General features: G+C 42.1%; 1 protein-coding gene across 1 annotated transcript in view; it reads left to right on the top strand.

Moving 5' to 3' along the window:
* LOC140301431 (SH3 and multiple ankyrin repeat domains protein 2-like) overlaps positions 1 to 14,850 on the top strand; it is a 256,845-nt gene that overhangs the window by 106,545 nt on the left and 135,450 nt on the right. The window contains exon 10 of the mRNA XM_072379870.1: positions 3,395 to 3,472. Within this exon, the coding sequence (XP_072235971.1) occupies positions 3,395 to 3,472 (78 nt within the window). The remainder of the gene's footprint in view (positions 1 to 3,394; positions 3,473 to 14,850) is intronic.

Consider the following 14,850-nt stretch of genomic DNA (forward strand, 5'->3'; position numbering starts at 1 on the left):
ACGTAAAATGGGCCACAAAAAATACATTGAAAAGCTCTGAAGTTAAAGCACATATTTGAGTATATTTGAGTATTTAATTTGCTTGCCAGAAGAGGAGCTGAGGAGGCTGCGGTGTCTCTGCAGTAGACAGTGGTCTGAGTGTTTGGAGTTGCAGGGAAAGAAGCTCAGAAAAGAGTCACAGAGGAGCAGGTTTTCTCCTCCAGCAGACTTTACACAGTAGCTGTGCAGTGGATCCTGCCGCTGGTCAGCTGATTCGAACAGAGGTTTTACAGTTTGGAAAAATCTGGAAACACTTCAGAGGTTAAACCTTTTACTTTGCTTTTTATGTTTATCTTAAAAGTATTATTTTCATCCATCATCTGCTGCTTATCCGGGGGTCGGGGGGGCAGCAGCTTTAACAGAGAAACCCAGACCTCCCTGTCCCCGGCCACTTCCTCCAGCTCTTCCGGGGGGACCCCGAGGCGTTCCCAGACCAGCCGAGAGACATAGTCTCTCCAACGTGTCCTGGGTCTTCCCCGGGGTCTCCTCCCAGTGGGACGGGCCCAGAACACCTCCCCAGGGAGGGTCCAGGGGGCATCCTAACCAGATGCCACCTCATCTGACTCCTCTCAATGTGGAGGAGCAGCGGTTCTACTCCGAGCCCCTCCCGGATGACTGAGCTTCTCACCCTATCTCAGGGATGTCGAACTCCAGTCCTCGAGGGCCGCTGTCCTGCAGGTTTTAGATGTTTCCCTGCTTCAACACACCTGATCCAGATTAAATGGATCTCTTCGAAAGATTGTTAAGTTCTGCATAAACCTGCTAATGATGCATTGATCTGAATCAGGTGCATTGAAGCAGGGAAACATCTAAAACCTGCAGGACAGGGGCCCTCGAGGACCAGAGTTTGACATCCCTGCCCTATCTCTAAGGGAGGCCCAGACACCCTGCGGAGGAAACCCATTTCGGCCGCTTGTATTCGCGATCTCGTTCTTTCGGTCTCTCCCCACAGCTCGTGACCATCGGTGAGGATGGGAACGTAGACTGACCAGTAAATAGAGAGCTTCGCCTTCTGGCTCAGCTCCTTCTTCACAGCGACGGGTCGGTGCAGAGCAACACTGCAGAGCTGCACCGATCCGTCAATCTCACGCTGCATTCGTCCCTCACTGTGAACAAGACCCCGAGATACTGGAACTCCTCCACTTGGGGAAGGACCTCATTCCCGACCCGGAGAGACCGTTCCAAGGTTTTATTTTCCAGTATTATTATGACGTCTTGAAAATGTTGATGCGACCTTGAAAGGTAAAGCAGATACGTTCCAGCAGGCCTTCCTGGGTTAAAAGAAAACACATTATCCTTCAACCGAATATGCATTTGAGAGTTGAACCGTTTAAATCACTCTTCACTTCAGCTTGCTTTGATACTTTCAGCTAAAGGTCATCATTCCCCTCGAACACTTGAGACCATTGAAGTCACTGCCCTCAGAACATGTCCAGTTAAACGCTGAACCACAGGTTTTAATGAAAGCAGCCCACCGGTGTGTTTGAATCAAAGCAAACTTTAGCTCCTCTCTAGGAGAGAACATGTGCTTTGAACATTAACACAATGTCAGATTGATATATCTTACAGTACGAATACTTTGTTATACTTATGATGCAACTTAGCTTTATTTTATCACACACATTTCAACATGTGGACCGAGGAATCACACCCCCGACCTTCCCATTGGGAGACCATGACCCTCAGTCCTGATCTGCAGCCGTCCGCATAACTCAGGAAGATGTTTCTACAACTTGACTAGAGTCCACTGCCTGATTGAGGTCAGCGGGCTGCAGCCTATCACAGGGCCACTCAGAGACAAACAACCACACAACTCGATGCTCAGTGCACAATCATTAATTGACCTAAAATGCCTGTTTTTGGATGGTGAGAGGAAGCCAGAGAACCAGGAGAGGATCTCTGCATGGGTCAACAAGCTCAAACAGAAAGGACTGAACCAGGATTTGAACCATGAACGTCCCTGCTGTGAAACGACGGCGCTAACCACAGCCGTCGATTTGTTTGACCTTTAAAAGATGGCGTCCGTCTCACCACCTAACATCAGCATCCAGCCTGTGTTCCAGATGTTCACACAACAGACAAACAAGATCAGGCTGCCCATGAATGACCCAGGATCTCATGCTGGGATAAAGGTTTAGGTTTAAAGGTGATTTGAGGCTGGTTTCTTCAGGAATACTCAGGTTCTGAACCATCCCGAGTTACCTTAAAAAGGTTTTGTGTTGACTCATCCCATCCAGACAGATTGAGCTCGAACCTTTCTGCCAAAAAGAATGGAAGAAAAACCGAAAGGAAAGGCGAGCCAACTGGTAGGATAAGACTGAGAATGCCTCCAAATGAGTTCAGTATGTTTGATAAATATGCTCCAAAAAAGCGTTTTCATCTTTGTGGATATGAGTTAAATGTTCCTGATGTGGAAACCTTGAAAGCTTTCTTTCAGCATTAAGACTGATCAGTTCAGTCCAGCTTCATATTCAGAACCCTCCGAACAGAAGAACCTCTGTTAACACACAAAGTGCAAAAGAAGAAAACTGTTTGCAGCTGAAAGCCGGAGCGGCTTCAGTGTCCTGCACATTAAAGCTCTGACCTGCTTCACACAGTTCCCTTCATCATTCGTGCTGTGCTTTTAATTATCCGCTAATGGCAAAAGCATGGCCTCACTTCAATTCATAGCTCAGAAATAAGCCACATTTTCAGCTTAAAAGAATGTAGCTGCACAGAAAAGACAGCGTGTCGTGGGATTGTCGCCAGATGGAAACATCCATGTGTAAAAATAACACACTCAAGCATGTCTAAAACAAGAAGCCAAACGTCTAATCACACGAATAAATGTAATGCAGACTGTACAGTGGAGATTATGGTTGTGTCTCAGTTTGTATGTGTGATTTTCCAACTCTCCACAGCTTATTGTGGATCTAAAAAAAGTCTTAAATGCATGTGTGTGTGCACAGTGCATGCGTGGTGGAGCACTTTGTGGGCGATTTGTGCAGCAGATTCAAACCCCTCAGCTCTCCAGCTCTCGTCTTCTCTCTCTGTGTTCTTCTATCTCACTCCCTCTTTCTCTTTGAGTGGAGCAACAGATACACACTTACCATCAAGCAAAGCTCCATTCCTGATATAGACTGTAGATGTTCTGGTGTTCCTCTCATCCCCGAGTCAGTGCTGGCATGTACAGACATTCAGCCACACTGACCACTTCCTGCTCTGCTGACTTCTTTTGCTTTTGGAAAACTCTGCCAATTTCCCTGGAGCGGTTTCCCTGAATAAAGTAGGGGAATTAAAGGATTTCAGTGTCATGTTGAGTGTTTTTCTCAGCTTTGTTTCAATCTTTTTCCTCTCCCTGTGTTTTCTTCTCCAGGATAATTGTGCCAGAGTGCTGCTTGCTCGTGGAGCGGATAAAGAAGTGAAGAACTACAACAGCCAGAGTCCATTTCAGGTAGTGTAAAAGGAAGAGAAAAAAAAGTCTTCACAGCAATTTGCTTGTAAGTTATTAAGGATGGTGTATTTCAGCTTTTAGCGTGGGGAAAAACATTTATAGTAGCTGCACATTTTCTTCTCATTTGTCGCCATAGCAACAGGCAAAATGGCCAAGGTCAGTTTTAACCACAAATATAAACGTCTTTATGGGCCAACATTGGAATTGTAGTTAAACAAATTTCGAGGAGAGCAAAGGCAGAGGATGAAATGTTGACTGTAATTTTTGCTTCTTGGAAGTCTTAAACACGAGGTTTTATCTGCAAATCCATCAGTGTTGGGGGAGCACAGGCTGATTCAACTTGATCTGAAAGGTTCTTATACAGAGAGTTATGAAGGGAAAGGATGTAATGCTCCTGTTAACTAAAGGTGCAGCTTGAATATACCCCAAACTGTTGTTCTTTTACGAGCAGGTAGCAAGTTAGGAAGAGCTGCTACCATAGCCTGCCAGTTAGTTAATGTCTTCATTTTGTTTAGACCAGTTTGAGCTGTACACATAATTGCATGAGAGCGTAATACATGCACACTTGTGCAGCTATAGTTGTGTGATTGTGTCTTCTTGGCTGAAGTGTCTATCCATCCATCTCAGGGGAAAAACCCCAGAAGCACTAAGAGCTGCCTGGCTGGCGTGTTTGACTCATAACCTACGCCTGAGTTACAAAAGAGCCTTATCCAGGCAGGCATTTATGAAAGGCCGTCCCACGAGGTCCTCAACTGTCCTCCACATCCACTCCGGTGGAGCGTTTCATTAGCTGGAGCGCTTCATAAAAGGAGCGAGAGCAGCCGAACAGAGATCACATCAGTGTTAGTCAGAGTTGTTCGACTGCAGTGTGAAGTTTGCAGCCGAGGCCCAGAGTTAGCTGCTTTATTTTATCCTTCTCATCTACGCATACGACGTATTCACAGTTAGAATTAGTAAAGCAAGCAGGTCACTGAGCTGTTTGTGCCAAGTAACTGTGAAAGTTCAGTTAAAATCAAGCATGGGGCTGCAGGAGTGGGTTCAAGTATTAGCTTTGAGGGTCTTCATTAGTGACAGCTTGTCGAAAATAAAAGATTTCTGATGATTTTAGGACTTTTTCCATCAGCATCATGAGCAGATCGGCCCGTCCCTTTAGTGCCAGTACAGGGAGCTCATTGGTCCGAACGGGTGCTGCAGTGAGCACAGAACCTGGTCTATTTGTATTTGTGATCTTGCAGATTCGGCTGCCTTAAAAGATAATGAATAAATTGGCCGTGTGTCTCACCAGAAATCATGCAGGACGTCCGTTTCCATGGCTGAAAATGGTGAGATAGCATATCTCCAGTGACATGACAGTCGGTGTAGCATTCAGGAACCTTCTTCCTGCCTTGCAGGCAGCTGAATGCAACGTGCACACTGTTATGTAACGAGACGTCTCAGGTAATGTGCTCGTCACATAAGCTCAGCCCTTCAAAGACAGTGTTTTATGTTGTGGACCAGCGAATCTGTTGAGTCTTTTCTCGTTAGATCACAATCTTTTGTTAATTCTCCTCTTGATGATCTTATGAAGCTGGAATCAGAGTATAATGAGTTGACAATTCTGTCTATCAAGGAATTAAATTAAATCACTGCCTCCATTTAAATCCATTTCCTTGAGGAATGCAGTTCGTGTTCCTTCACTGGAATTGAATTTGTCTTTTTAATTTGTCACTGCTGTGTAGCCTTGCCAAGATGCCCATTTTGTCTCAGTTCCATGCAAAGTGAAAACAGTCGAGTAACGTCCCTTTGATTTTCCGTTCAGTAGCAGTTCTGATTTCAGATATTCCACAGCTGAACATGTAGGACGGCTAAGAAAGTGCTGTTTCATGCCAAACAAATCAGTCAACTCAGAGCAGCGGATAGATTTAAACATCTGAGTCCACGGAAGTAGCTGCAGTTAGAACAAAAAAGGCTTTTCTGAGGCTGGATTTAGCCTGAATCATCTTGAAAAAAGATCAGCAGTGCTGTTTATCTGCTGCACTGAAGGCATTGGACATGAAGGAAAGGTTGTTTATTGCTCTGCCTCTGATGATGTCACATCCTGGTTTTACAAAAACGGTTTAATTCCTATAAGATGATGCAGGGATGGGTTTCCGTACAGTAACCCACTGATTTAAGAATGTGAATCTTGTGCAATGGCCTTCTCCTGAATGTTGTGACAGACTTTTTTAATGTAGAGGAACAGTGAAGTTATGCAGTGAACCAAACTGATGCTCAGTGGAATGAGCTGAGCTCCTCTTACATAATCCACAAATCTCTTCAGGCCAGTGAGAAGAAAATGAAAAATCACGTCGTGTTTCCATTTGAAAATAATAATAATAATAACCCTTAAACGGCGGCATGACTTCATACATTTCCTGCAAAAAGCAGAATGATTTCCCCACAACTTTAAATCAGTAACAGGGAACTTCAGGCTTTGGCATCGGTCGGTTAGAACTGAGGAGCGATTTTCTGCATTTTGCTGGAGCAAACAAGGAGAAATGATGAGTTATTTTCTACTGACAGCAGCTCAACAGCAGAACAACGAGAAGCCACTAGCCATGTTGGACTCTCTCTTGTTGTGGAGTGCAAAAAAATCGCTCTCTTGCTCTTACTATCTTTATCATTGTTGCACTCTCCACCTACACATGAAGCCAATAGCTGAATCCAACAAGTTTATACCTGCTTTCTGACCACTAGACATCTGGGAAATGTAGGAAACCGAAACAGATAGAGAAAAGAGACTCTTTGTGGATCAAAAGCAAGTAACTGCACCTCATTAACTGCTCTACTGCATGACTTGAGATGTGCTGTGATTGGCTGCCGTTGACACAGAAGAGCATGAGGAAATTCAGCGATGTAGGAGGAGGAATTGAGGCTCACATTTATGCAGCAGGTTTTATACTTGTGGGTCCTGATAGAACATCGTTCTGCTGAACTATCATCATATGTTATAGGATGAGGAGTTCCCTCCACTGGAGCCAAGAGTTCAAGCCCAAACTTTGAATTACTCCATCCACTTTTGAGTAGTTGCTAAACCATTTGAGAGGATTTTGTGTTTGTATGCACAGATATTTCCTCAATCATTTGGACACAGTTCCCCTGCAAAGAATATATATCAACCCAGTACTTTTAGTTCCAGGGACTTTATTCAAGGAGCTTAAAATATTCCTTTGGGCTGCAGTTGTTTGTGTTTCCACTGGGGTTCAAAGTCAGGGTAAGATGCTGAGCAGCTGCTGCAGGTCTGAATGATGTTTTAAGCTGCAGTGAAACTCAGCAATGTGACACTCAGAGGGAGGGTTATGCTCAGATTTCATGTTACTTGTGATTTGAAAACTAACTACTGAGAAAAAAATCAGAATGTAAAGTTTTATTTCTCATGATTGCTGCTTCCTCTCGATGATCCCTGGCAGTGTGTCGTTGAAACACTCAGACACTCATACATGAGTGCCATCGGATCGGATTAATGGTTAGTTAGGTTAAATAGTTAGGTTAAATAGTTAGGTTAAATAGTTAGGTTAAATAGTTAGGTTAAATAGTTAGTTACATAGTTAGGTTACATAGTTAGTTACATAGTTAGTTACATAGTTAGGTTACATAGTTAGTTACATAGTTAGGTTACATAGTTAGGTTACATAGTTAGTTACATAGTTAGGTTACATAGTTAGTTACATAGTTAGTTACATAGTTAGGTTAAATAGTTAGGTTAAATAGTTAGGTTAAATAGTTAGTTACATAGTTAGGTTACATAGTTAGGTTACATAGTTAGTTACATAGTTAGGTTACATAGTTAGGTTACATAGTTAGTTACATAGTTAGGTTACATAGTTAGGTTACATAGTTAGTTACATAGTTAGGTTACATAGTTAGTTACATAGTTAGTTACATAGTTAGGTTACATAGTTAGTTACATAGTTAGGTTACATAGTTAGGTTACATAGTTAGTTACATAGTTAGGTTACATAGTTAGTTACATAGTTAGTTACATAGTTAGGTTAAATAGTTAGGTTAAATAGTTAGGTTAAATAGTTAGTTACATAGTTAGGTTACATAGTTAGGTTACATAGTTAGTTACATAGTTAGGTTACATAGTTAGGTTACATAGTTAGGTTACATAGTTAGGTTACATAGTTAGGTTACATAGTTAGTTACATAGTTAGTTAGTTGGTCACATAGTTAGGTTACATAGTTAGTTACATAGTTAGGTTAAATAGTTAGTTACATAGTTAGGTTACATAGTTAGGTTACATAGTAAGGTTACATAGTTAGTTACATAGTTAGGTTACATAGTTAGGTTACATAGTTAGTTACATAGTTAGGTTACATAGTTAGGTTACATAGTTAGTTACATAGTTAGTTAGTTGGTCACATAGTTAGGTTACATAGTTAGTTACATAGTTAGGTTACATAGTTAGGTTACATAGTTAGTTACATAGTTAGTTACATAGTTAGGTTACATAGTTAGTTACATAGTTAGGTTACATAGTTAGTTACATAGTTAGTTAGTTGGTCACATAGTTAGGTTACATAGTTAGTTACATAGTTAGGTTACATAGTTAGGTTACATAGTTAGTTACATAGTTAGTTACATAGTTAGTCACATAGTTAGGTTACATAGTTAGTTACATAGTTAGGTTACATAGTTAGTTACATAGTTAGGTTACATAGTTAGTTACATAGTTAGGTTACATAGTTAGTTATATAGTTAGTTAGTTAGTTAGTTAGTTAGGTTACATGCGGGCAATCGGATCGGATTAAAGGCTAAATTACAATAAGACTGAGTTATTCAGCTCATGTAGACTGAGTTATTCAGCTCATGTAGACACCTTAATCTGACAAGAAAACGGATCGGATTAAGACCCCGAGATAACTCGATCTAAACGTGCACTGAACGTGCACGTAGACGACAGTGGATCGGATTTTTTCCCGCGATCGTCACCCGGAAGTGGAAGGAGACGATATTCCTGTTGTTGCCGTCAGAAAGAAAGAAACAACGCGATGGAGAATGCGCCGTTGTGCATCGTCTGTGCCATAACCAGCTCATCACAGATGGAGAGGGACGCAGCTTCATCTCGCTCTGCGTTCGCCATCTTTCTGAATGCCTGAGTTTGTTGTTGTTGGTGGTGAAGACGCCAACAGGAAGTGGCTCTATTAGCGATAGCTGAAATGGGGACAGCGCCACCTATGGTACCGGGGTATGACATGCTTTGTGCCAGTGATTCCATTCATTCACCGCCATATATCCAAGGATAATTACCCTCAGATAAGGAGCAGAACCCAACTGTAGCTGTAATCCAGTTAATCTCATCATGGAGACCTACTGAGTGTTAAAGTGTATTTTTACACTTATGCCAGTGATGCAAGAAGGTCTGAGTCTGAACCATAATACACTCGCCGTGTATAAACCTTGATCCACAGGTTTATTTTCTGGGGAAACAGAGATCCCTTCTTTTACGGACACGAGTACAAAAGAAATTAAATGGAATAAATGTAGAATCTGAAGCAGCAACACACAGTAAAAGTTGTTCCAGACTCATGTTTCCCATCGAGTTCCTTCAGCTTCCTTTAATGACTCTTTTTAATACTTTGGGAACTGAGTTTCTCACAGGAATCTGAGTCCATTCCTGCTGAATCCCAGATTCCAGCTGCTCAGCAGTCCCTGGTTGATGTTGTCTGGTTCTCCTCTTCATGATGCTCCAACATCTGCAGCAGGAGACAGATGTCCAAAATATTCTTTTTGAACTTATTGAGGATTCTCTGATTGAGTTTGGTGAGCCGCGACCCAGGAAAGATGCTCCTTTTATACCCAATTCTGACACCCTCACCTGTCACTGTAGAACTGGAGAATCCAGAACACCATTACTTGTATATTCTATAAACTTTCCTCTTTGTTTGCCTTTCTAACACCTTTTTTTAGTGTTTCTCTCATTTATAATTCATTTATAATTAATTGTGGTACAGTATCTGTTGTATTTTAGAAAACTTCTGTGGAAATGGTGTTTCCATGTGTGCATAACTCTTTTTTTTTAGTGAGTATTCTAATCAATTAATTCTCTATGCAGAGTGGGCAGAGTGGGCTTCTCAATTCAGCAGAGGAAACTGCTTTAAAACACCATCATTAGGAGTCAAATTAACAACTAGAAAGTGCAAATGCTAATAAATGACGATTGCCACATCTGAATGAGGCCCACTTAGGCTGGCCTGCTGTGAGTGTGCGCTTTTAATTGGGACACTGTGTGGGTGTGTTGTGGCCATGCTATTTGATAATATCATGTATAATTTCAGGATGTGTGTTCCCCAACAGTTTGGGCTGATAACTACGGCTGCAAAACAACAAAGAGAATTAGGATTTAAAGCACAGAAAACTCCCATCATCCTCTCTGAGTGCTTCAGTCTTTAGATGAGATACAGATTCTGCTTCTTCGCTTAAGAACGTGCCACATCTCCCCTTTGCCTTTTTTCTGCCCTCATGTTGTATTTTCATTTTTCCAGCCTGACCCGCAGACATTTCCAAGCTTTTGATTCTGTAAAAAAAAACTGGCTGAACACTCTCATGTTGTTCCGTTGCCTTTGGCACATACAGTCAGTTAGACATTAATTCCCCCTCTGCCTAATTATTTGGTCCCATTCTGTGAATCGCAGCTTACAGTAAAACATCACAAGCACGCGCTCATATTTATGAATATTCACACGTTTACATGATCAGGACTGTTTTGCCAAAGAAAGAAAGGAGATTCAGATTTACACTCTTTCAGCTTAAAGCCCTGATGACCAGCTGAGGTTTGGTGCCATAGCAACAATTGCTGAGCACAGCAACCTAAGAGATGCTGACAGGAAGATGGTGTCCAAAGGAATCCTTCCTTTCTCGTCAGCCTCTTATTTATGTGGCCACGTTAAACAAATAAGTTATCTCCACCAAGTGCTGTTTGAAAAAAGCCAGTTTCGCTTAATGGGAAATAGGAGAAATCAGCAAGTAATCAGCAAACAACACCAAGTTCTGGACCGGCTGGTGAACACAGTGGAGCTATCAGCCACCAAAGAGCCGAAGATCATTTATTTAGGATTTAATCAAGGCTGAAAGTTGTTACAGGACAACTCATATTGGACTGAAGTTTAAGTTTAATTTAAAGATGAAATCTTGCCCTTTCAAGCCCTTTTAGCCACAGGAAGTGGCTCTATTAGCGATAGCTGAAATGGGGACAGCGCCACCTATGGTACCGGGGTATGACATGCTTTGTGCCAGTGATTCCATTCATTCACCGCCATATATCCAAGGATAATTACCCTCAGATAAGGAGCAGAACCCAACTGTAGCTGTAATCCAGTTAATCTCATCATATAAACCCACTGAGTGACTGAATGATTCTTTCAACCCTCAAACTTCTAAAGAAAATTGGGCCCATTTTACACTAAACTGGTATTTTTCAGACCAGCAACTTTAGAAGAAACTCGTTTGTTTTTGCCTTATCTGAACACTCTGAGATCTGCTAAAACACATTTCTTTTTGCATCATCAAGACTACATATTTAAGCAAATTTCAACAATTAAAATCAGCCCAAATGCCCCCACATATGAAAATATGTCGTTATGTTCAGACTATCACTCTGCGCTGATATAATCCTAATTTTACAAACACATCCGACAACATTCTGAATTTAACAATACTTAAAATATTCAGTGATCTCACACAGAGGAAGTGAGAAGCAGCAGAGTTTTGACTGTTTTCTCACCCCTCCCATGCATTTATACTGGGAGTGGTGGTCCTTTTAGATAGCCAGGCCAAACTGTAACTGTAGCCATTACTTGAGAGGCTGCAAGTCTGTGAAAACATCTTATTTGACATCACCAGCCAAGCTTGCAACGTCTTATTTTGTTAGAGAAGAGGATCTTTGACTGGTCTTGACACGAGTGTGGTACTGTTAGCCCGATTCTTTCATTGGATACTGGAGAAATCTTTTATAAAACAAAGTATTTATTAGTTACAAGTAAAGTATATTGCAGCGCTGGACTCGGAGTGAGAAAACCTGTCAGGCCGAGCCCCGATATCCGGAAACATTTCATATTTACATTCAGCTTTATCTCACAGAAGTTGTACTCACACTTCAGAGTATAATTGGCCAGTTTTTAGTGGCCTGATCAGGCCAGCCGCTGTCCTTGTTGTGTTCTTTGGATGTGATAAACTGTTTTAGGCTCGGATCTAATGTACCAGACCTATCTACTCCAATAGAGATGTTTAGTCTGACCCAGTTGTTTCGTCTTGCTGAGGTCTTGGACTGTTTAAGGTCATCTATTGTGCTGTATGAGCAGAGTGGAAAAGTACCAGCTGGGAACAGAGGTTATTTAGTAAAATACAGAATACATAATGTCTAAGAACAAAGCCAATTATAACAGTTCTAATGCTCTGAAGTGAAAACTACACTGATGAGCATTTTGGCCTAAATGCTAATCATTCATGACCCTTAAAGAGGGAGTGTGGGGGGTAAATATTACATCTCAAACTGTCTCAGTGGACATGCTGAGGGAAAATGTAAAGAAATGTAGAATCCTCTGGAGGTTTGCGTTTGATCATCCTGTAAACTGCCTTTTAATCTTTATTGATGACGATTGATTTTCTTTCTCCTGCGTCTTCACTTCACCTCTCTGTGATTATCCAATGGACCTTTTGCATCTGCTGTTGTTCCACTTGGATAAAGTGGCTCAGAGCACTGCTCCACATCCTTCCCATCCCCCCTCCGGTTACTTCTGTGTTATACACAACCATTTGTCTCCATGACAACCAGGGGAGAGCAGGAAAAGAATCAACGTGGGGGCGACGATAGCAGTAGTGGTGGTGATTGTGGGTGGTGGAATGATAATGAGAGATAAATAGTGACTGTGTTTCCTGTTGCTCATTGGCTACCTGGTTTCTGATCACAGAAACTAGCGGCTGAAGTAAGATTTCAAAGCGCCCTCTGCTGGACTCTGTAACTCCTGCCTTGGATCTGCTGTCACAAAAAAAAACCACATTGAGTGTCGATTCTTTCAGCTCTGGTTTCCAAACAGGAGGCTTTTAATGAGGTTGGATGATAAGACATCATTGTTGAGTAAGAAATGCTTCCATCCCATAAAGTTATTCCCAGAATTATAGAAAACATCAACAGTTTAGTTTTCTTACCTTTCAAACTAAACTGATACTGACATTGCATCAAATCGAATTGATTTGATGAGTTGCATCATCAGGAATTATTAGTTTTTTAAGTGGGGTTGTGTGGCGTTACTTACCTGCAGCAGCAGGAACTCTCTCTTTGTGGAAGCCAGAGGAGCCAAGCTAACCGCTACCGAGAGCAGGGACAAAAGAGCACATTCTCAGCAGCAGGATACACCAAAAAAAATCCACAATGTGGCATTTCCTGGAGGTTTGAGTTGTTTCACGTGGTGAAAATTCCCTCTTTTTTTATCCCTGCTCACAGTAGCTGATGGCTTGGCTCCCCGATGAGAGACTCTGACTTTACTACATCAAGTTAAATGGGGGAAAAAGGTGAATACATGCTGTTCAGTTCTGTGGGTATCGCCAACCCAACTGTACCTTACTTTTACCTGAGATGTCTTTTATTCTCAACCAGAAGATCAGAGTTAAATCTAACAGATAAAGTAGAATCCACATGTTGGATCATTTCACACAAAATGATGGCCAGCAAATATCTTATGCTTCTATAGTCAAGATCCCGTTGCATCGCCTCTGTTCTGTGCACAAAAACGACCTCGTTTCACGCATCTCACAAACACATCTAGTTCTACATCCGCCTGTCTTCAGGTAGATCAGTCTTCCTCCTGTCCAATAACCCTGCTCTGAAGTCTGGGTTTCTTTTGGAAAGGAGCGTGTCACAGATTTGTCACAGATCCTGGCATGCGCTCTGGGAGATCCTCGGGAATGAGTGGGAGATCCAGTCACTATTCAGCACCCCCTCCTCCATCTCCTTCTCAGGAAACGCCACGTTTGCTACAAAGAATAAGCTCAATTATACATTTATTGACACACATCTCATTTTAAAGCAGCTTCCCCCACCCCCCCCCCCCGCAAGGATTGCACTGTATATGAATGCAGCCTGTTAAAAAATTCAAGAGAAGTCACACTAATGGAGACTCTCTCCATTAGAAAAGGTCGGCTGTGCAGTGAGGAAGCAGATTTTATAACACCGCTTTGATAACCCACCTGCTCTCCATCTCTATCCTCTTCCTGAAGATTTGTTCTCCAGGAATCAGTTCAGGCATGCTTACATAATACATCCAGGTTTCCCTTGATGTTTGTGTGTGCATGCATGTGTGCAAGGAAAATAAGCCGGTTTATTTTTACTGTGAAGACATGATGATCTTGACTTGAGGCGTACTGTAAACGCACAACCCTTGGAGCACACTGCACCTGCAGAAATGACTGTAAGCAGCAACATGAAAACAGGAGCACCATCTGGGTCACTGATGGAGTAAAATCCAACCAGATCTGGATGAAATCCCTTTGCTGCTCCCTGGTGGTCACAAAAAGATCACATTGATACAAAAGATGGCCTGAAAATTAATTTTAATTGTGCAGAAACAATTTAACAATGAATAATTTAGCAATACTGTAATGTGGAACACATTCAGGGAGCTTATGCAAACTCTTAACACCCTAAAGCACCAACCTCACAGCTTACCTATTGTGCTTTGTCGTTTCAATGACTGTGGAGTTAATTTTCTGTATTTAAGGCTTTGCTGGATGTTTAAATGAAAGTTCCAACAATCAGCAGCTGTGACTGAGACAGGAACCGATAATGCTGTGCTGTGCACATCAAACATGCATCACACTGACCTCTGCAGTATCCTAAACCAGTGTTTCTCAATCCTGGTCCTCAAGGCACCGCCCTGCATGCTTTCCATGTTTCTCTGCTCCAGCACACCGGATTCAAACGAATGGGTTAGGACTTTAAAGGGGAACTCCTGTATTTTTAAACCTTATTTCTGGCATGGAATACGTTCATCTACTCACCAAGAACAGTTTGGTGAAAGTCGGCGTCCTTCAGAAGATATTTAGATAACTGGAGGTCCATATAACGGAGTGAACGGGGCTTAGAGGATGCAGCCTCTAAATAAGGCATTATCTGTCTTTATTTCACCAATACTTTAAGAAGAATGAATGAATGAACGTGTGCTATAGCTCTGTTAGCTCATAGCTCTGTTAGCTCATAGCTGCTGTGTTGTTGTTATTGGCGGCTATCGGGGGGCTTATAGAGGGCTTTCTAAACACTCGTCTACTGGGATGACGTCATCGATGCCCGCCGCTGCAGCACAGCTCATTCACTCCGGTAAGAACGTCCATCTTACTCAAAGTCGTCGTTCACGTCGTCAAA

Source organism: Leuresthes tenuis, unplaced genomic scaffold (genome assembly GCF_036924035.1).
Source record: "Leuresthes tenuis unplaced genomic scaffold, fLeuTen1.0.hap1 SCAF_2, whole genome shotgun sequence".
NCBI lineage: Eukaryota > Metazoa > Chordata > Actinopteri > Atheriniformes > Atherinopsidae > Leuresthes > Leuresthes tenuis.